The sequence below is a fragment of the Oncorhynchus kisutch genome, linkage group LG24 (genome assembly GCF_002021735.2).
Source record: "Oncorhynchus kisutch isolate 150728-3 linkage group LG24, Okis_V2, whole genome shotgun sequence".
NCBI classification, from domain to species: Eukaryota; Metazoa; Chordata; class Actinopteri; order Salmoniformes; family Salmonidae; genus Oncorhynchus; species Oncorhynchus kisutch.
The window spans coordinates 40,616,783-40,637,490 of record NC_034197.2 but is presented as its reverse complement, the minus strand read 5'-3'; the positions used below and the strand labels follow the sequence as shown (position 1 = coordinate 40,637,490).

The 20,708-nt window shown below is 47.5% G+C and overlaps 2 protein-coding genes across 6 annotated transcripts; both read right to left on the bottom strand.

Annotated features, from left to right (window-relative positions):
* Positions 1-142: 142 nt before the first annotated feature.
* LOC109869587 (uncharacterized) lies at positions 143-6,210 on the bottom strand. 5 transcript variants are annotated; one of them, XM_020459816.2, is made up of 6 exons: positions 3,717-6,210; positions 2,867-3,100; positions 1,033-2,821; positions 812-884; positions 565-675; positions 143-483 (listed from the first exon to the last, which is right to left on the bottom strand). In XM_020459816.2, the coding sequence occupies exons 2-6, from the start codon at positions 3,024-3,026 to the stop codon at positions 382-384; spliced, it is 2,235 nt and encodes a 744-aa protein (XP_020315405.1). In that variant the 5' UTR covers positions 3,027-3,100; positions 3,717-6,210; the 3' UTR covers positions 143-381. The 5 variants fall into 5 exon arrangements, with proteins under 5 accessions (XP_020315405.1, XP_020315402.1, XP_020315404.1 ...); XM_020459813.2 differs by having other exon boundaries at positions 1,033-3,100; XM_020459815.2 differs by having other exon boundaries at positions 812-881; positions 1,033-3,100; positions 3,717-3,859.
* A 107-nt stretch (positions 6,211-6,317) lies between these two features.
* Positions 6,318-19,677, bottom strand: LOC109869569 (golgin subfamily A member 6-like protein 4). Its single transcript, XM_031803483.1, has 12 exons — positions 19,425-19,677; positions 19,279-19,336; positions 19,124-19,151; positions 14,819-14,848; positions 14,591-14,686; positions 13,396-13,467; positions 10,983-11,129; positions 10,213-10,350; positions 9,788-9,923; positions 9,181-9,635; positions 8,455-8,580; positions 6,318-8,079 (listed from the first exon to the last, which is right to left on the bottom strand). The coding sequence occupies exons 7-12, from the start codon at positions 11,082-11,084 to the stop codon at positions 7,879-7,881; spliced, it is 1,158 nt and encodes a 385-aa protein (XP_031659343.1). The 5' UTR covers positions 11,085-11,129; positions 13,396-13,467; positions 14,591-14,686; positions 14,819-14,848; positions 19,124-19,151; positions 19,279-19,336; positions 19,425-19,677; the 3' UTR covers positions 6,318-7,878.
* Positions 19,678-20,708: the final 1,031 nt, after the last annotated feature.

The following is a 20,708-nucleotide window of genomic DNA, read 5'->3' as shown; positions in this document are numbered from 1 at the left end:
GCCCTCTTCTGAATTTCCTGCGCGTTGGCAACAGTCACATCGTAACGTTACCAGAGAATGTATACAATAAGATGTACATTTGTGTGCAAAATCCAAGGCTTTCTGTATCTGTGATGGCAACAACAACAAAAACGACTGACGCTTAAAGTCGAATGGGACTATAAACATACCCCTTTATTATCCTCAAAACAGATAAAGACATGATATAGATGATGCCATGATACAAATAAGTGACAGCAACTACAGTATATAAGGAGATAGCATTTGCCTTACAAGTAAGCCTTTTTTAAAAACTTAACTACTGCTACTTTTTACGTTCTAATTATATTCAGACACATTGACAATACAGTACAGTCATTAGGCAAGACAATTTTAGCCAAATCACCAGTCCAAGTCCAGTTGGTATCTTGTCCACCAAAATGTCAGAAGTCCAATCACTGTCAACAGGGTTATCTTCACCAGTAACTTTAGCACCCTCAGACACTACAGAAACACAGTGTGTCAGAGGAATCAATCAATCAATGAAGCAGCTTTTTTATAGCAAGTTGTGGGTTAAAGACTTACCTGGTCTCTCTTGGTGTGGGTCTGAGGCATTTTGCTGAGATCTTGTAGTTCTCCTTGTGGCTCCCGAGTCTCGGGTAAACTCATTCTCTGTCTCTCAGGCTCACTCTGCTCCTGAAATAGTCACAACATCGTCATGTGCTCGTGGCTAAAGGAAAGAGACAAAGAGAGAGAGAGACAAAGAGAGAGAGAGAGAGAGATTGTTTGTGTGTGTGTGTGTGTGTGTGTGTGTGTGTGTGTGTGTGCTCACTTCAAGCCTTTCTGTAGAATCCAGGTCCTCGTCTCCATCAGATAAGTTGTCGACCAAATCAACATCACTACTGCTGAGAACATAGTAGACAAGACAGTGACATAGTAAATCATTTCACTCATCTATACCACAGTGACAGTGACATGTCTTGTTCAAGTAGAAATAGGCATTTCCTGGTTGGCGGTTGTCGTGACAATTTTTATGTTTGTTATTTCACTTACCTGTCTGTGTATTCAATGACTTGAGGCAGGGGATCCATGTGGAACTGAACTCTAGGCTTCCTCCCTGAAAAATCACATTCTGTTCCAGTGGCATTCTCCCCTTCTTCCTCTTCATCATTATAAAAGTTGTAGAATGCCTTGATTCTCTCTTTCTCTTGTTCCCAACTCCTATTATCCTCTTCGTCATCCTCTTCGTCTGCAAGTTCTCCACTCTCTGTGATTCCAGACGCGTCATATTGGTAATCTTGAATTAAACCACCACGTTCCACATTATTTTCCCCTGTGTCCCAGCTTATATCAGTGTGAATGTGGCTCTTCAACCTTCCTGCTAGTTCCAGTTGAACTTTGCAAAGATGTTCCTCTTCTAAAGCGACTGGCCCAGCCTCACCCCAAAGCCAAGTCTCTCGTTTATCCTCTCTTTGTTCAGCCTCCAATGTCCACAACGCTCCAGGCAAACTTTCCTCAGAGTCAGATGGTGACATGTTGCCGGTACCTCTGGAGATAGTTATAGCTGCTCTACCGCGTCTGGCCTCACTGTGAAGGGTAAAAGTGGGGACATCAGAGATGGTTTCTGAAAGATGCAGGTCGGCAGCAACGCTCTGCTTGGAGCCGTCCTCCTCTCCACCTCCCCACTGAACTTGAAGAGGAGAATCCTCAGACCCCCGGTCTCTCCGAGGAAGACCCTGGTATCTTGGCAGAGCTTGGTGTTCTTCCTTATACTTCTGTTGTTCCTCCTCATCCTCACTAGAACTGCCACTGGAACTATTGCTGTCACTCTGAGGTTCAAGATGGTATCCAATACTCTTCCTCATGCTAGTGTCAATATTGGTATTGAACATCGCACAATCTGCTAAATCTTGCTCACCTTCTACGCGTGGAGAGATAGAGGCTGTTACCTCTTCCATGACGTCTACTTTCTCCTCTGTATTCCAGATACCCTCCAAGGGACTAGACAGTTTTCCTCCATCCTTTTTGTATTTACACGGAGAGCAGACAGAGGGGTAATCTGCAAATCTTTCATCTGCCTCTTGGTGGTCGTCCAATTGGAACTCCTTAATTTTCTTCTGAAGCGGATGTTCCACAAAGGTGTTGACCATAAGAGCTAGCACATTCTGTGTTGCTGCAGGATCTGGCCAATCATAAACAACCTCTGGAGCTCCATCTTCTTCTTGCTCGTCTTCCTCTTCATTCTCCTGAGGAACAGTCTGCTGGGAGAGTAAGTTCGCTACTTTATTTCCCTCTTTTCTCTGTTTTTTGGTGATAGAGCTAGTCAGGACCTCCAGGTCTGAATCAGATGATTCCTCTTGGTTTTCTTCATCCGACTGTCTTTCCTCTTCTTCACATATATCTGCTGTGATCTCCATGGTGACGTCTTCACCCACAAAACACCTCACATCACTGTTCTCGTAAGCACCTTGCTCTACGTTTCTGACTTCACGGTTTTCACTGTCTTGTTCGGCAAAAGGTTGTCCTGTGGTTACAATCTTCTCTATGTCCTGGAGTGCACCATCCCGGGTTTCTTCATCGTAGTGAACAACCACAGACCAACCCCCTGGCGAGCCAAGGTTCTTTATTCCTGTGTCCTCTTCTTCTCCTGAGTGCATCATCTCTGCCTCTTCCTCATCAATAGGTTGAGTATCCTCATGTCCTGAACCCATCTCTTCCTCGTCAATATGTTGAGTCTCCTCTTCTCCTGAACCTATCTCTTCCTCATCAATATGTTGAGTCTCCTCTTCTCCTGAACCTATCTCTTCCTCATCAATATGTTGAGTCTCCTCTTCTCCTGAACCTATCTCTTCCTCATCAATATGTTGAGTCTCCTCTTCTCCTGAACCCATCTCTTCTTCATCAATATGTTGAGTCTCCTCTTCGTCATCATATATCTCCACTGAGATATGGTCAGATACAGTTTCAGTTTCTCCACCAGGCTCTCCCTCTACCTGTCCTACATCTTCCTCTTCCTCTCTCAGCACCGGTAATGTTCCGAGAGACATGTCTGGCTTTGCTTCGTCAAAATGCACAGACTCAAAGTCTAACTCTCCTTCAGGGAAAGATGGGAGGGATGAGTCTGAAAAAACAACATCACAGACTGAAAAATATCATAAGAAATGGAAAATAATAACAAAGACAGAAAAACAAAAACAAACACTTTCAGGAAGTAATTGCAGTAAATGTCAGTGCATCCCTGAAGGTGCAGTGCTCTAACTACAACCTGCATAACGCTTACCTGAAAATGAATCCGATAACAAATCAGCAAAGTTTTGTTCTATCTTCTAGGTAGAATAGGATAGGTACATTCAAACTATATATGTCATTGCATTTTTTGTGCATTTAGTTTTTCAGTTTTACCAAGAGACAAGCATGCAAGAGACATGTAATGATTTCATGTTTGCCAGCTTTTCATTTCCTATTAAAGCTCTTCTGATTTCTGACAGGAAGAGAGTGAGTTTAGTTTTACATCTGTTATTGCATCATGAAGCTTCCTGTCAAAATGGAGATACAGAAATAGAACAAAACACATTGACAAGTAGTGACAGACAGACAGCACACAAAGAGAACTACAAAATAGTTTAAACTAATATGTTAATTAAAATGGCAGAAAATCACAGTATGTTAAAAGCATTTGCTTTGTCATAAAAAAAAAGTCACACATAAGAAGAAGGTGTTTATGTCGATGTACTCACCGTAGATTCAACATGTCAGCCGTGCTGTGGTTTTACTTTCAGATGTAGAACACAAGCCCCAGCCCTACCTCCTTCCCTTAGAGATGTAGGCTACCACTTCCACCCTGTCTATCTGTCTCTGTCTGTCTCTGGCAAATGAAGGTGCATCAACTGTCTAGGCCCTACCTACATATGCATCAACTGTCTAGGCCCTACCTACATATGCATCAACTGTCTAGGCCCTACCTACATATGCATCAACTGTCTAGGCCCTACCTACATATGCATCAACTGTCTAGGCCCTACCTACATATGCATCAACTGTCTAGGCCCTACCTACATATGCATCAACTGTCTAGGTCCTACCTACATATGCATCAACTGTCTAGGCCCTACCTACATATGCATCAACTGTCTAGGCCCTACCTACATATGCATCAACTGTCTAGGCCCTACCTACATATGCATCAACTGTCTAGGCCCTACCTACATATGCATCAACTGTCTAGGCCCTACCTACATATGCATCAACTGTCTAGGCCCTACCTACATATGCATCAACTGTCTAGGCCCTACCTACATATGCATCAACTGTCTAGGCCCTACCTACATATGCATCAACTGTCTAGGCCCTACCTACATATGCATCAACTGTCTAGGTCCTACCTACATATGCATCAACTGTCTAGGCCCTACCTACATATGCATCAACTGTCTAGGCCCTACCTACATATGCATCAACTGTCTAGGTCCTACCTACATATGCATCAACTGTCTAGGCCCTACCTACATATGCATCAACTGTCTAGGCCCTACCTACATATGCATCAACTGTCTAGGCCCTACCTACATATGCATCAACTGTCTAGGCCCTACCTACATATGCATCAACTGTCTAGGCCCTACCTACATATGCATCAACTGTCTAGGCCCTACCTACATATGCATCAACTGTCTAGGCCCTACCTACATATGCATCAACTGTCTAGGCCCTACCTACATATGCATCAACTGTCTAGGCCCTACCTACATATGCATCAACTGTCTAGGCCCTACCTACATATGCATCAACTGTCTAGGCCCTACCTACATATGCATCAACTGTCTAGGCCCTACCTACATATGCATCAACTGTCTAGGCCCTACCTACATATGCATCAACTGTCTAGGCCCTACCTACATATGCATCAACTGTCTAGGCCCTACCTACATATGCATCAACTGTCTAGGCCCTACCTACATATGCATCAACTGTCTAGGCCCTACCTACATATGCATCAACTGTCTAGGCCCTACCTACATATGCATCAACTGTCTAGGCCCTACCTACATATGCATCAACTGTCTAGGCCCTACCTACATATGCATCAACTGTCTAGGCCCTACCTACATATAACTTACTGGTGAACATATAAACAATCTCCATTCTTGCATAATATGTTATAAGGGATCAATCCAAAATAGACTTCAGTCTGCAGACATCCAATAAATATAATGTATTAGTCTTTGTGCTGACTGAAATAATATATTTCTCAGACGCTATCTCATATGATATTTTTCTGTCTGTGATGTTGTTGTTGCAGACTCATCACTCCCATCTTTCGCTGAAGGAGAGTTAGACTTTGAGTCTCTCTATTTTGACGAAGCCAAGCCAGACATGTCTCCTGGAACGTTACCGGTGCTGAGAGAGGAAGAGGAAGATGTAGGACAGGAAGAGATAGAGGGAGAGCCTGGTGGAGAAACTGAAACTGTATCTGACCATATCTCAGTGGAGATATATAATGACGAAGAGGAGACTCAACATATTGATGAGGAAGAGATAGGTTCAGGAGAACAGGAGACAACATATTGATGAGGAATAGATAGGTTCAGGAGAAGAGGAGACAACATATTGATGAGGAAGAGATAAGCACAGTGTGTCTTTCTTAATTCTATTCGTTTGGTTTTAGTTTTGTGTGTATTGTTGTGAATTGTTAGATACTACTGCACTGTTGGTGCTAGGAACACAAGTATTTCACTACACCTGCAATAACATCTGCTAAATATACAGTATGCATGTGACCAATATCATTTGATTTGATGGCTTCCCCTTTAGAGTCTCAAACTTCCTGAATCACACACAGGTCACAGCAAGCCAGAATCTAGAGAGGGAAAAAACAGAATCTAGGGAGGGGAATACAGAATCTAGAGAGGGAAAAAACAGAATTTAGAGAGGGAAAAACAGAATCTAGAGAGGGAAAAACAGAATCTAGGGAGTGGAAAACAGAATCTAGGGAGTGGAAAAACAGAATCTAGGGAGTGGAAAACAGAATCTAGAGAGGGAAAAACAGAATCTAGGGCCCCAGAAGGATACGGCCCCAGATGGATAAGGCCCCAGAAGGATAGGGCCCCAGATGGATAGGGCCCCAGAAGGCTAGGGCCCCAGAAGGACATTGCCAGCCCTGCATGCTGAATGCAGTTGTACATAGCCTCTCGTTCTTTAACCATAGGTGTATTGGAAGAAGAAACTGTGAAGTCCCTGCTTCAACCTCTGTTTTCGGGGACCCATTTTCCGGAAGTATAATTGCTACCTTCCGTGTCTGCTCATTTAGCAGTTGGTGATATTCAAACCATTTCAGTGAGTGTCATTGTTTCATAAATCCTTTATCTTTAAACATAGCCTGCTGCAGGTCATCAAATGGGATCAGGCGTGTTGACACAGCTTTAGCAATTTACAGGCCCACATACTCAATGATAATTTGACAAATATACAGCAGAATATGAACCTGAACAAGCAGTCACCCCTCCAGGTCAGTCACTGCTCTAGGACAGTCACCCCTCCAGGTCAGTCACTGCTCCAGGACAGTCACTCCTCCAGGACAGTCACTCCTCCAGGATAGTCACCCCTCCAGGACAGTCCCTCCTCCAGGACAGTCCCCCCTCCAGGACAGTCCCCCCTCCAGGACAGTCACCCCTCCAGGACAGTCCCTCCTCTAGGACAGTCACCCCTCCAGGACAGTCACTCCTCCAGGACAGTCACCCCTCCAGGACAGTCACCCCTCCAGGACAGTCACTCCTCCAGGACAGTCACCTCTCCAGGACAGTCACTCCTCTAGGACAGTCACTCCTTCAGGACAGTCACCCCTCCAGGACAGTCACCCCTCCAGGACAGTCATTGGACCTTCCACAGTCATTTTATTACAGTCGATTTCGACAAACTCCACAAAAATGGACAGCACTTGTGACAATAATGTAAACACAATCATTAACATTATGGCCGAGTTCAGATCCGATCGTGCCTTGCACCTTTTAAAGGCAATGTTTCCACACTCACGGAGACTGCATTCACGGTAAACTCTGCATATGTCACCTCGGAAGTTACCTGTAAATGTCAAACGCGCTACAACGCTGATCTACAGCTGATCAGATTGAATCCCGGTCTCTGTTTCTCAAACAAATTGACACAAAACAGAATACGTATTGTGATACTTATCTAACGATTTTCATGATCTGCACGATTTTTTGTGTCCAACTAAAATATGAGGTGCATTAGTCAAATATAATCATTTCAAACACAGATATTGAACAATCTTTACATAATGATGCTTATGCAGCAGTGGAGGCTGCTGAGAGGAGGACGGTTCATAGTAAAGGCTGGAATGGAGTCAATGGAATGGAATCAAACATGTGGTTTCCATGTGGGTTGATTCCATTCCATTGACTCCATTCCAGCCTTTACCTCCTCTCAGCAGCCTCCACTGATAGGCAGTAAATTGTTATTTGTATCCCAAAGTTTGTGTCATGTGTAACATTGTAAACATTCATGTTAAAGTCAATCAAACTATATCTGCAGAGAGACTACTTCAAAGTTGAAATCAAAAGCAACTAATTCTTAGTTGTCATTCTCAATTCATCTATAAAGGCACACAAAGGTTCTGAGTTATAAATATAAATTAAATGAATAGATTGTGTTGTCTTTTATCATTTGGATTGTTTTTGCTCGATTTTGTTTGTTAATAAATAAATTAATCATACCTTAACAAAAATTCCTAATATACAAAACAAACTCAAACTATAAATCCTAAACCTGAGCTGTGCTGTGGTAGCCTGAGTCCCAGATCTCTTTGTACTGTCTTGTCAAGTCCAATGTCTTAGAGTTGGCAAGAGAGCCCAAACCGATGTGGGACTCAGGCTAGTGCTGTGGTCAGACAGGCCTGAAGCAGCCAACGTGTTGTGGAGAGGCGGCCTGCATTAGATAGTCCTCTATGTGTTCCTCTACAGCTGAGTACAGGTCCTGGACTTGGTCCTTGAAGGGAGGATGCCACGCCCACAAGATGGCCACCGCCACCATGGACAGGAGCAGTGGTAGTAGAACACAGAGCCATATCCACGAGACACAGGGCTTCTAGAAACAGAAGGAAAAGTACGTACAAATCTGGTCTTTAAAAAGTTAACCTGTAGAGAAGCGCAGTAAAAAACAACATTTCCTTCAAAGTGGATGTAACTGCACCGCCAGGGGCATATTTCAGAGATGTATTTCATTACATGGGTTTATGGTGGGGGGGGCAACAAGGGGAGAGAGCTGCACACACACACACACACACGCACACACACACACACACGCACACACACACACACACACACACACGCACGCACGCGCACACGCACACGCACGCACACACGCACACACACGCACACGCACGCACGCGCTCACGCGCACGCACACACACACACACACACACATGCACGCACACACACACGCACGCACACACACACTCACGCTGCACACCCTGCTGCTGCGTCGGTGGCTGCGCTGTCGGAGTTCGTCCCTGCACTGCGTCAGACGGACCTGGCACGACTGGCACTCTGCCTCCACGGCTTCCAGATCGTTCTGCAGCTCCTCACACTGCACACACACATACACACACACACATACACACACATACACAGACACTATGAAATACAATAAAAATTCTCCACCATTGTGTATGTAATAGAATTTGGGGACTGACTTGAAACATCTTTACATTTAGCTGAGAATGAAATATTCCTGTTCCTCTCATTGGTCCAATTCAGGAGGGCGGAGCTCCTTTCATTCCATTCCTACTTATTGGCAACGGTTCAATGAACATGTAATAACTGTCATTATTCTCCTTCAATCACTACGAGGTCTGGGTTTATGAACCCCTCATTGCTCACCTCCCTCTCCTTCTCCTACAATCACTACGAGGTCTGGGTTTATGAACCCCTCATTGCTCACCTCCCTCTCCTTCTCCTACAATCACTACGAGGTCTGGGTTTATGAACCCCTCATTGCTCACCTCCCTCTCCTTCTCCTACAATCACTACGAGGTCTGGGTTTATGAACCCCTCATTGCTCACCTCCCTATGCCTTCAGCTGTAATCACTACCAGGTCTGGGTTTATGAACCCCTCATTGCTCACCTCCCTATGCCTTCAGCTGTAATCACTACGAGGTCTGGGTTTATGAACCCCTCATTGCTCACCTCCCTCTCCTTCAGCTGTAATCGGTCTAGAGCGTGACGGAGCTGCTCCAGAACCTGATCTCCATCTCCCCATGATAGCTGTTTCTGCTGTGACGATACAATCAGCTCCTCCTCCTCCTCCTGCTCCAGAGACACATCCAACTGGGCCAGGGTCCGCTCCAGCTTGGCCAGGGTCTCCTCCTCCTCCTCCTGCTCCAGAGACACATCCAGCTGGGCCAGGGTCTCCTCCTCCGACTGCTCCAGAGACACATCCAACTGGGCCAGGGTCCACTCCAGCTGGGCCAGGGTCTCCTCCTCCTCCTCCTCCTCCTCCGACTGCTCCAGAGACACATCCAACTGGGCCAGGGTCCGCTCCAGCTGGGCCAGGGTCTCCTCCTCCTCCGACTGCTCCAGCGACACATCCAACTGGGCCAAGGATTCATCCAGGGACACCTCCTGAGTGTCAGCTCTGGCATCTAGGAGTCAGGCAAGGCAAGATGAGAAAGCCATTAATGAATTAATTCCTTTAGTTTCTACTTCACTACTAAAATATATTCAGATGCAGAACCCCATGAAAATTGGTGTGTGTGTATATCAAACTACATGTGTTATTTGTATGACCTCTAACCTCTCATCTCATGGATCTGGTCCCTCAGGTTCTGGTTCTGTTCTTCCAGCAGAACAATGTTGAACTGTAACTCCTCCTCCACTCGCTGTACTGCCCCCAGCTCCTCCCTCAGCCCCGCCTCCTGACCCCTGGCCAGCTGCACACAACAGACACCAACCAGCCTCTTGAGCATTAATATACACAGCTATGTCTATACAAACATCTTTTCCCCCCCAGAATTAAATCTATTTTAGATCCACATTTTATCCAACTCCAGTTAGTTAAATGACAGTAACCCAATGGATCATACAATATGTAGCGGTCTCTCTGATCATGATGTAGTCTCACTTCGCCAGAGGCTAACTGATTATGACAGCATCCTTCAGTGCCTCACAGAACACTCCACTCTGCGATAACTGCTGTCTGTACAGCAGTGACTACTGTACCTCCAGTTGGTTCTGCAGTTGAAGAACCTGTTCAGAGCTGATCTCCTGTTTCTTCTTCAGCTGTTCTGAGCTCTCCTTCATTTCCTCACACAGACCCTGCCACTGCGCCGCTTCCACCCTGGCTGCCTGCAGCAACATCTAGTGGACAGGAGGAAGAAGTACACCTACATTATACAGAGAGACAGCACCTAGTGGACAGAGAAGTACACCTACATTATACAAGAGAAGCCACTACAAGTGTTATCAATGTAGGGCTTCATAGTATTCAATACACTATCTCGACAGTAGAAACCTGGTGAAATGGTATGAGCATTTCATTATAGCCAAAACGTAACATCAGTTTAGTATAGCTGCAAAGTGCCGGCCTGTACATGAACAGGGTGTCTGCATGTGCCAGAGAGACAGAGAGAGACAGAGAAAGACCCCAACCTCAAGTGTCTCGGCCTGACTGAGAGTTTGTTATGTGAGGCAGGTATGAACAGGGTGTCTGTATGTGCCAGAGACAGAGAGAGAGAGACAGAGAAAGACCCCAACCTCAAGTGTCTCGGCCTGACTGAGAGTGTGTTATATGAGGCAGGTATGAACAGGGTGTCTGTATGTGCCAGAGAGAGAGAGAGAGAGAGAGAGAGACAGAGAAAGACCCCAACCTCAAGTGTCTCGGCCTGACTGAGAGTGTGTTATATGAGGCAGGTATGAACAGGGTGTCTGTATGTGCCAGAGACAAAGAGAGAGAGAGAGAGAGAGAGAGAGAGACAGAGAAAGACCCCAACCTCAAGTGTCTCGGCCTGACTGAGAGCTTCCCTTTTCTCCTCTGTAGCCCTCTGGATGACCTCCAAGGCTTTCTCCTCATACGCTCCCTTCTGGTTCTCCATCTGTAGCACGAGCTTCTTCACTCCATCCAAGGGGAGTTTCTGTTTCTGTGAGAACAGCAAGTTATAAACGGGTCAAACATAGACATACGTTTGCTAGCTGCGCTACACTGTAGTTGTGAGAAGTATTGACAAGTTGAATGAACCAAGCTGGCTGTTTAAACTACTTGCGCACAGCTCAGACACCCATGCATACCCCACAAAGACATGCCACCAGAGGTCTCTTCACAGTCCCCAAGTCCAGAACAGACTATGGGAGGTGCACAGTACTACATAGAGCCATGACTACATGGAACTCTATTCCACAGTACTACATAGAGCCATGACTACATGGAACTCTATTCCACAGTACTACATAGAGCCATGACTACATGGAACTCTATTCCACAGTACTACATAGAGCCATGACTACATGGAACTCTATTCCACAGTACTACATAGAGCCATGACTACATGGAACTCTATTCCACAGCACTACATAGAGCCATGACTACATGGAACTCTATGCCACAGTACTACATAGAGCCATGACTACATGGAACTCTATTCCACAGCACCACATAGAGCCATGACTACATGGAACTCTATTCCACAGTACTACATAGAGCCATGACTACATGGAACTCTATTCCACAGTACTACATAGAGCCATGACTACATGGAACTCTATTCCACAGTACTACATAGAGCCATGACTACATGGAACTCTATTCCACATCAGGTAACTGATACAAACAGTAGAATCAGAATTAAAAAACAGACAAAAATACACCTTATGGAACAGCGGGGACTGTGAAGAGACACACACACAGGCACAGACACATGCGTACACACACACACACACACACATGATAACATGGGGATCTATAATAAACCCCAGGAAGAGTAGCTGCTGCATGGACAGGAACTAAATGGGGATCCATAATAAACCCCAGGAAGAGTAGCTGCTGCCTTGACAGGAACTAAATGGGGATCCATAATAAACCCCAGGAAGAGTAGCTGCTGCCTTGGCAGGAACTAATGGGGATCCATAATAAACCCCAGGAAGAGTAGCTGCTGCCTTGGCAGGAACTAATGGGGAACCATAATAAACCCCAGGAAGAGTAGCTGCTGCCTTGGCAGGAACTAATGGGGATCCATAATAAACCCCAGGAAGAGTAGCTGCTGCCTTGGCAGGAACTAATGGGGATCCATAATAAACCCCAGGAAGAGTAGCTGCTGCCTTGGCAGGAACTAATGGGGATCCATAATAAACCCCAGGAAGAGTAGCTGCTGCCTTGGCAGGAACTAATGGGGATCCATAATAAACCCCAGGAAGAGTAGCTGCTGCTTTGGCAGGAACTAAATGGGGATCCATAATAAACCCCAGGAAGAGTAGCTGCTGCCTTGGCAGGAACTAAATGGGGATCCATAATAAACCCCAGGAAGAGTAGCTGCTGCCTTGGCAGGAACTAATGGGGATCCATAATAAACCCCAGGAAGAGTAGCTGCTGCCTTGGCAGGAACTAATGGGGATCCATAATAAACCCCAGGAAGAGTAGCTGCTGCCTTGGCAGGAACTAATGGGGATCCATAATAAACCCCAGGAAGAGTAGCTGCTGCCTTGGCAGGAACTAATGGGGATCCATAATAAACCCCAGGAAGAGTAGCTGCTGCCTTGGCAGGAACTAATGGGGATCCATAATAAACCCCAGGAAGAGTAGCTGCTGCCTTGGCAGGAACTAAATGGGGATCCATAATAAACCCCAGGAAGAGTAGCTGCTGCCTTGGCAGGAACTAATGGGGATCCATAATAATCCCCAGGAAGAGTAGCTGCTGCCTTGGCAGGAACTAAATGGGGATCCATAATAAACCCCAGGAAGAGTAGCTGCTGCCTTGGCAGGAACTAAATGGGGATCCATAATAAACCCCAGGAAGAGTAGCTGCTGCCCTGGCAGGAACTAAATGGGGATCCTTATTAATAAATACAAATACACAAGCTTAAGGAGGTATAACCCACAAACCACATGGCAACACCACTCTCTATGGACAGTTTCATTGGATTAGTATGAGAGGGTTGTTGGTTCTGAACCGAGATATTGCCTGAATGGTTGTTTTGACCAAAGGGCAACATACAACTGTTATAAAGCCTACAAATTAGATTTAACGGGATGCCAAACACTTCCTTTTCAAACTCATGTGCAAACATTAGAAGCATCTGACAACAAAATAGGACAAACTAGAAATGACAAGAGGGATATTTTTTTTAAATCTTCGCCGAGAAGGAGCACATCCTCAGTCAACAGCTGCAGATACAGCCGGGTTCTATTCTTACCTGCAGACAGACTTGCAGCTGTGTTTCCAATGCTCTGATCTTGTTCTTTAGGAGGTCTTCGTTGCAGCTTGTCTGTGGGAGTGGAGAGGAAACGTCTGTAGAATGAAGTTTTTACACTACTGAAATCTGCTGAGGAAAGACTAACGGCTGGTTGACACCACAACGAGTCTCCTTGCTTGTCACCGCGGTCTGTCCCGAATGCACCAATTAAAGGCAGATATAGTCTGTTGTGAACAGAACCAATAAGAACACACCCTTCCTGTGTGAGAGCTACAGCAATCTCTCTTCCTAGATACTGAAGTTCTCTGATATTACTCTGTGAGCAAGGTACAGATGAGAGCAGAAGGAAGCTAGCCCTTAACCACAGACTCATCCTGCCTGCTGTATCGTAATCAGAAACAGAGAAACACTACAGACTCATCCTGCCTGCTGTATCGTAGTCAGAAACAGAGAAACACTACAGACTCATCCTGTCTGCTGTATCGTAGTCAGAAACAGAGAAACACTACAGACTCATCCTGCCTGCTGTATCATAGTCAGAAACAGAGAAACACGACAGACTCATCCTGCCTGCTGTATCGTAGTCAGAAACAGAGAAACACTACAGATACTGTACATGATTATGGCAATGAGTTTTGTTTGTGTGAGGCAGACAGGTATGAGACGAGAGAGTGTGGTGTGTGAGGCAGGTATGAGGAAAGTGGGTGTGGTATGTGAGGCAGGTGTGAGGAAAGTGGGTGTGGTATGTGAGGCAGGTATGAGAAAGTGGGTGTGGTGTGTGAGGCAGGTATGAGGAAAGTGGGTGTGGTGTGTGAGGAAGGTATGAGGAAAGTGGGTGTGGTATCTGAGGCAGGTATGAGGAAAGTGGGTGTTTTATCTGAGGCAGGTATGAGAAAAGTGGGTGTGGTATCTGAGGCAGGTATGAGGAAGTGGGTGTGGTATGTGAGGCAGGTATGAGGAAAGTGGGTGTGGTCTGTGAGGAAGGTATGAGGAAAGTGGGTGTGGTATCTGAGGCAGGTATGAGGAAAGTGGGTGTGGTATCTGAGGCAGGTAAGAGGAAAGTGGGTGTGGTCTGTGAGGAAGGTATGAGGAAAGTGGGTGTGGTCTGTGAGGAAGGTATGAGGAAAGTGGGTGTTGTAAGTGAGGAAGGTATGAGGAAAGTGGGTGTGGTCTGTGAGGAAGGTAAGTCTCTTACAGCCCATAGGTTGTCAGAGTATCGCAGCAGGGTGGAGCCACGCTTCTGGAGAACAGCCAACTTCTTCTTCAGGCCCTCCTCTCTCCATAGAGCCTCCTGCCACGAGCAGGAACAGAACAGATTTCGTATGAAGGCAAAGACACACACTTCTATGAAGGACAACAAGCCTCACACGTTTAACTGGGAACATTACAGGTTGGGTCAAAAAAAAAAGTAGCAAAGTTTTACCTGCAAGTAAACATCCAGCTGAATAACTTCCTGTCAAGAAAGAACAGGGGAACATTGTGTTATTCTAGCGACTGACCTGGGGGGGGTGTATTTAACCTAAGACCGTAGTGACTGATCTGTATGAGGGGGGGAGGGGGGGTATTTAACCTAAGACTGTAGTGACTGACCTGGGGGGGGGTGTATTTAACCTAAGACTGTAGTGACTGACCTGGGGGGGGGGTGTATTTAACCTAAGACTGTAGTGACTGACCTGGGGGGGGGGGGGGGGTGTATTTAACCTAAGACTGTAGTGACTGACCTGGGGGGGGGGGGTATTTAACCTAAGCCTGTAGTGACTGACCTGGTGGGGGGGGGGGGGGTGTATTTAACCTAAGACTGTAGTGACTGACCTGGTGGGGGGGGGGGGGGGGGGTATTTAACCTAAGCCTGTAGTGACTGACCTGGTGGGGGGGGGGGGGTATTTAACCTAAGACTGTAGTGACTGACCTGGGGGGGGGGGGGGGGGGGGGGTATTTAACCTAAGACTGTAGTGACTGACCTGGGGGGGGGGAGGTGTATTTAACCTAAGACTGTAGTGACTGACCTGGGGGGGGGGGGGGGGGGGTGTATTTAACCTAAGACTGTAGTGACTGATCTGTATGAGGGGGGGAGGGGGGGTATTTAACCTAAGACTGTAGTGACTGACCTGGGGGGGGGGGTGTATTTAACCTAAGACTGTAGTGACTGACCTGGGGGGGGGGGGTGTATTTAACCTAAGACTGTAGTGACTGACCTGGGGGGGGGGGGGGGGTGTATTTAACCTAAGACTGTAGTGACTGACCTGGGGGGGGGGGTATTTAACCTAAGCCTGTAGTGACTGACCTGGTGGGGGGGGTGTATTTAACCTAAGACTGTAGTGACTGACCTGGGGGGGGGGGGGGGTATTTAACCTAAGACTGTAGTGACTGACCTGGTGGGGGGGGGGGGGTATTTAACCTAAGACTGTAGTGACTGACCTGGGGGGGGGGGGGGGGGGGGTATTTAACCTAAGACTGTAGTGACTGACCTGGGGGGGGGGAGGTGTATTTAACCTAAGACTGTAGTGACTGACCTGGGGGGGGGGGGGGGGGGTGTATTTAACCTAAGACTGTAGTGACTGGTCTGTATGGGGGGGGGGTATTTAACCTAAGACTGTAGTGACTGGTCTGTATGGGGGGGGGGGGGGGTGTATTTAACCTAAGACTGTAGTGACTGATCTGTATGGGGGGGGGGGGTGTATTTAACCTAAGACTGTAGTGACTGGTCTGTATGGGGGGGTATTTAACCTAAGACTGTAGTGACTGGTCTGTATGGGGGGGGGGGGTGTATTTAACCTAAGACTGTAGTGACTGATCTGTATGGGGGGGGGGGGGGGTGTATTTAACCTTAGACTGTAGTGACTGGTCTTTGGGGGGGGTGTATTTAACCTAAGACTGTAGTGACTGACCTGAGGGGGGGGGGTATTTAACCTAAGACTGTAGTGACTGACCTGGTGGGGGGGGGGTGTATTTAACCTAAGACTGTAGTGACTGGTCTGTATGGGGGGGGGGGTGTATTTAACCTAAGACTGTAGTGACTGATCTATATGGGGGGGGGGGGTGTATTTAACCTTAGACTGTAGTGACTGGTCTTTGGGGGGGTGTATTTAACCTAAGACTGTAGTGACTGACCTGAGGGGGGGGGTATTTAACCTAAGACTGTAGTGACTGACCTGGGGGGGGGGGGTATTTAACCTAAGACTGTAGTGACTGACCTGGGGGGGGGTGTATTTAACCTAAGACTGTAGTGACTGACCTGGGGGGGGGGGGGGGGTGTATTTAACCTAAGACTGTAGTGACTGATCTGTATGGGGGGGGGGGGTGTATTTAACCTAAGACTGTAGTGACTGGTCTGTATGGGGGGGGTATTTAACCTAAGACTGTAGTGACTGATCTGTATGGGGGGGGGTGTATTTAACCTTAGACTGTAGTGACTGGTCTTTGGGGGGGTGTATTTAACCTAAGACTGTAGTGACTGACCTGAGGGGGGGGGTATTTAACCTAAGACTGTAGTGACTGACCTGGTGGGGGGGGGGGGTATTTAACCTAAGACTGTAGTGACTGACCTGGGGGGGGGGTGTATTTAACCTAAGACTGTAGTGACTGACCTGGGGGGGGGGGGGGTATTTAACCTAAGACTGTAGTGACTGACCTGGTGGGGGGGGATTTAACCTAAGACTGTAGTGACTGGTCTGTATGGGGGGGGGGGGGTGTATTTAACCTAAGACTGTAGTGACTGATCTGTATGGGGGGGGGGGTTGTATTTAACCTTAGACTGTAGTGACTGGTCTTTGGGGGGGTGTATTTAACCTAAGACTGTAGTGACTGACCTGAGGGGGGGGGTATTTAACCTAAGACTGTAGTGACTGACCTGGGGGGGGGGTATTTAACCTAAGACTGTAGTGACTGACCTGGGGGGGGGGTGTATTTAACCTAAGACTGTAGTGACTGACCTGGGGGGGGGGGGGGTGTATTTAACCTAAGACTGTAGTGACTGATCTGTATGGGGGGGGGGGGGGGGGGTGTATTTAACCTAAGACTGTAGTGACTGGTCTGTATGGGGGGGGGTATTTAACCTAAGACTGTAGTGACTCGTCTGTATGGGGGGGGGGGGGGGGTGTATTTAACCTAAGACTGTAGTGACTGATCTGTATGGGGGGGGGGGGGTGTATTTAACCTAAGACTGTAGTGACTGGTCTGTATGGGGGGGGTATTTAACCTAAGACTGTAGTGACTGGTCTGTATGGGGGGGGTGTATTTAACCTAAGACTGTAGTGACTGATCTGTATGGGGGGGGGGGGGGGGGGTATTTAACCTTAGACTGTAGTGACTGGTCTTTGGGGGGGTGTATTTAACCTAAGACTGTAGTGACTGACCTGAGGGGGGGGGTATTTAACCTAAGACTGTAGTGACTGACCTGGTGGGGGGGGGGGGGTATTTAACCTAAGACTGTAGTGACTGACCTGGGGGGGGGGGGTATTTAACCTAAGACTGTAGTGACTGACCTGGTGGGGGGGGGGGGGGTATTTAACCTAAGACTGTAGTGACTGATCTGTATGGGGGGGGGGGGTGTATTTTAACCTTAGACTGTAGTGACTTTTCTTTGGGGGGGTGTATTTAACCTAAGACTGTAGTGGACTGACCTGAGGGGGGGGGGTATTTAACCTAAGACTGTAGTGACTGACCTGGGGGGGGGGGGGGGTATTTAACCTAAGACTGTAGTGACTGACCTGGGGGGGGGGGGGTGTATTTAACCTAAGACTGTAGTGACTGACCTGGGGGGGGGGGGTGTATTTAACCTAAGACTGTAGTGACTGATCTGTATGGGGGGGGGGGGGTGTATTTAACCTAAGACTGTAGTGACTGGTCTGTATGGGGGGGGTATTTAACCTAAGACTGTAGTGACTGGTCTGTATGGGGGGGGGGGGGGGAGGGGTGTATTTAACCTAAGACTGTAGTGACTGATCTGTATGGGGGGGGGGGGGGGTGTATTTAACCTAAGACTGTAGTGACTGGTCTGTATGGGGGGGGGGGTGTATTTAACCTAAGACTGTAGTGACTGATCTGTATGGGGGGGGGGGGGGGTGTATTTAACCTTAGACTGTAGTGACTGGTCTTTGGGGGGGTGTATTTAACCTAAGACTGTAGTGACTGACCTGAGGGGGGGGGTATTTAACCTAAGACTGTAGTGACTGACCTGGGGGGGGGTATTTAACCTAAGACTGTAGTGACTGACCTGGGGGGGGGGGGGTGTATTTAACCTAAGACTGTAGTGACTGACCTGGGGGGGGGGGGGTGTATTTAACCTAAGACTGTAGTGACTGATCTGTATGGGGGGGGGGGGGGGGTGTATTTAACCTAAGACTGTAGTGACTGGTCTGTATGGGGGGTGTATTTAACCTAAGACTGTAGTGACTGGTCTGTATGGGGGGAGGGGGGGTATTTAACCTAAGACTGTAGTGACTGGTCTGTATCGGGGGGTGTATTTAACCTAAGACTGTAGTGACTGGTCTGTATGGGAGGGGGGGGTGTATTTAACCTAAGACTGTAGTGACTGACCTGTGGGGGGTGGGGGGGGTATTTAACCTTAGACTGTAGGGACTGGTCTGTATGGGGGGGGGGGTGTATTTAACCTAAGACTGTAGTGACAGATCTGTATGGGGGGGGTGTGTATTTAACCTAAGACTGTAGTGACTGATCTATATGGCACTGCACACAATTGTGAGCAAGGTGGAATGTGGAAACTCACTGATTCTTTGACGGTAACATAGCCAGACCTGTAAATAGAAAACATTTATTTTGTTACAGAGACTGACATCAAGAAAACAACATGTGTTTTCTATTGCTACAGTTTGTGGGTTTTATACACCACTATTTCAAAACAAATACATGATTGAGACTCACTCTGTTTGTGTGTTGGCTTCTTGCTGTGTCTTCTTACCTCCTGTACCCTTCAGGATGCCTGGTAAAGTGAAATGCCAATGTTTTCATTAAATATGACTTGGTCATAATTGTATTGTATTGGAAGTGGAATAAAGATATAGAAGTACCCTTTTCTTTCTTCGTGGAGGCTTTTTTCCTGGGCTGGACTAGATCTCTGCTCGGGGTGGAGGTTGGGGTGGACGTAGGGGTGGAGGTAGGGGTGGACGTAGGGGTGGAGGTGGGTGGTTGTTTTGTCAAGGCTTTTAACCTGGGCTGGACTAGTTCTCTGCTCGGGGTGGAGGTTGGGGTGGAGGTAGGGGTGGAGGTTGGGGTGGAGGTAGGGGTGGACGTAGGGGTGGAGGTAGGGGTGGACGTAGGGGTGGAGGTAGGGGTGGAGGTAGGGGTGGAGGTTGGGGTGGAGGTAGGGTGGAGGTTGGGGTGGAGGTAGGGGTGGAGGTAGGGGTGGACGTAGGGGTGGACGTAGGGGTGGAGGTAGGGGTGGAGGTAGGGGTGGACGTAGGGGTGGAGGTGGGTGGTTGTTTTGTCAAGGCTTTTAACCTGGGCTGGATTAGTTCTCTGCTCGGGGTGGACGTCTTCAGGGTGGAGGTTGGGGTGGAGATGGGTGGTTCTCTGGTCGAGGTGCAGATGGTTGGGGTGGAGATGGGTGGTTCTCTGGTCGAGGTGCAGGTGGTTGGGGTGGAGATGGGTGGTTCTCTGGTCGAGGTGCAGGTGGTTGGGGTGGAGATGGGTGGTTCTCTGGTCGAGGTGGTGAAGGTGGAGGTGGGTGGTTCTCTGGTCGAGGTGGTGAAGGTGGAGGTGGGTGGTTCTCTGGTCGAGGTGGTGAAGGTGGAGGTGGGTGGTTCTCTGGTCGAGGTGCAGATGGTTGGGGTGGAGATGGGTGGTTCTCTGGTCGAGGTGGTGAAGGTGGAGGTGGGTGGTTCTCTGGTCGAGGTGGTGAAGGTGGAGGTGGGTGGTTCTCTGGTCGAGGTGGTGAAGGTGGAGGTGGGTGGTTCTCTGGTCGAGGTGGTGAAGGTGGTGAAGGTGGAGGAAACTGCCTCTAGTGTTCTAGTACTGCTCTTCTCATTTTTCCATATTGAGGCCTGGTAAATACAACAGTGATAACGAAGGAACTCAATAATTATGCTGTAACGTTACCTTAATAAATAAATGAGCCCTGGATAGTCAGAATCAGACTATAGACGGTAGCCCTATTAACAAGATACACTTCAAATATATTGTTAAAACCAATAGGCATGTAGTAAAGTAGATTTTAAACCAATAGGCATGCAGTAAAGTAGATGGTAAACCAATAGGCATGCAGTAAAGTAGATGGTAAACCAATAGGCAATGGGTAAAGTAGATGGTAAACCAATAGGCATACAGTAAAGTAGATGGCAAACCAATAGGCATGC